This window comes from Halyomorpha halys, unplaced genomic scaffold, assembly GCF_000696795.3.
Source record: "Halyomorpha halys isolate HHAL.00 unplaced genomic scaffold, Hhal_1.1 Scaffold576.1, whole genome shotgun sequence".
NCBI classification, from domain to species: domain Eukaryota; kingdom Metazoa; phylum Arthropoda; class Insecta; order Hemiptera; family Pentatomidae; genus Halyomorpha; species Halyomorpha halys.
This window is the reverse complement of record NW_027116645.1, coordinates 103,003-104,363: the sequence shown is the minus strand read 5'-3', so window position 1 is coordinate 104,363 and position 1,361 is coordinate 103,003. Positions and strand designations below refer to the sequence as shown.

Genomic DNA, 1,361 nt, shown 5'->3' with positions numbered 1-1,361 from the left:
AAAAAATATTAACAATAGAAAATACTAAAGAGAGAGATATACTTTGTAGAAACAGAAATAAAATAAATTGAATAAATGAAAGTGAAAACTTATCGCTTGTAGACACAGGTACTTAATCCTTTGGAGCTTGATCCGCTAAATGCGTCCTTACCTCACAAAGCATAAACACTGACTGGATTTGCTATTGGCCCCTGCTCAACATTCTCTTATAAGCGCTCAACAGGTGAGTATGATAAGTCTGGTTTTCTGTACCTAATAAAATTGATTCATTTAAGTTTGTTATAATCTCTAATTTCATTGTATAATTATTATATTTTGGGCCATTTGGGTTGTGGGAACTTGTGAATTCTACAATTTGTTTAGACAAGCGTATTGGGTTATGAGTTTATTAATTTTATTATCATAGGAACTGTAAGCACATGAAAAGTTGAACATTTAGATAAATAAAGGAGATATCCTTTTCTAAAAGTGCGATATTAAGTTCTGTACTGGTGATAGGTGAGTCATATTCACATTTAATCTGTCATACCAGGCATTTTAAACTGACCAGGTATAGCTTAAAAATTCAAATTTATCTTTATTGCTAATTTATAGTTTCTTTTAGATGGAAGGAGGAGTGCATGTACTGGTGTGATGCTTCAGCTCAAATGATATCTTTGCATTTTGGTCATGACCACAGTGCGGACTCTAGACTCTAAAAAACAATTGATAACAGGGAAAGGTAGAAATAAATAAATAAACAATGTTGAGAAAAATGATTTATCTATTGTGCATTTAGAGGTTTACTAAGGCTATCGGGGTGCTTTTACCAGAGTACGTTAGGTGTAGTCCTTGGTATGTGTGAATATATGATAGTGTGCGAGAGGAATCTGACAGGTGTATTAAAGCTGCCATCTCACGTTACCAGGATAATGTCCTCTATTGCAGCTAAGTATAGGATTCGTGGCACCCAGCTATCACCATCCATGGTAAGATAATAGTTTTGTATATTTGAATAAGTTGGATTTTATACCATTCTAATAAGTCTAAATAGTAACTTGGAGTTTACCTCCTCCTAAATGGCCTGAGTTGGACATTTTGTTTCTGGAAGCAACATCACTTTTAATATATTTTATTTTATGCGTGGCAGACTTGCATCTGTAGGTTGCATGTTCTTCACTTTTTATTTCTTTTTTCATCTTTCTTTTTACTCCCCTACTCCATTTTCTACTCCCATACTCTTTTCTTTCATCCTTCCTCCATTCAGTCATGTTCACCACATATAATTATTGTCATGTTTACTAATTACTCTTTTTGGCTTATATAATTTTATGTTTTGTTTCTTTGCTTTTATTATTTTTTCTCACATATTTAAGTTTTTA

General features: G+C 32.7%; 2 protein-coding genes across 2 annotated transcripts in view; both read left to right on the top strand.

The window, feature by feature from the left end:
- The first annotated feature begins 628 nt into the window (after nt 1-628).
- Nucleotides 629-1,361, top strand: part of LOC106684383 (ankyrin repeat and protein kinase domain-containing protein 1) — a 4,570-nt gene continuing 3,837 nt past the window's right edge. The window contains exon 1 of the mRNA XM_014426434.3: nt 629-968. The gene's annotated coding sequence lies outside the window, so the exon portion shown is untranslated. The remainder of the gene's footprint in view (nt 969-1,361) is intronic.
- LOC136797269 (putative ankyrin repeat protein RF_0381) overlaps nt 912-1,361 on the top strand; it is a 3,127-nt gene continuing 2,677 nt past the window's right edge. Inside the window, exon 1 of the mRNA XM_067053376.1 lies at nt 912-968. Within this exon, the coding sequence (XP_066909477.1) occupies nt 912-968 (57 nt within the window). The remainder of the gene's footprint in view (nt 969-1,361) is intronic.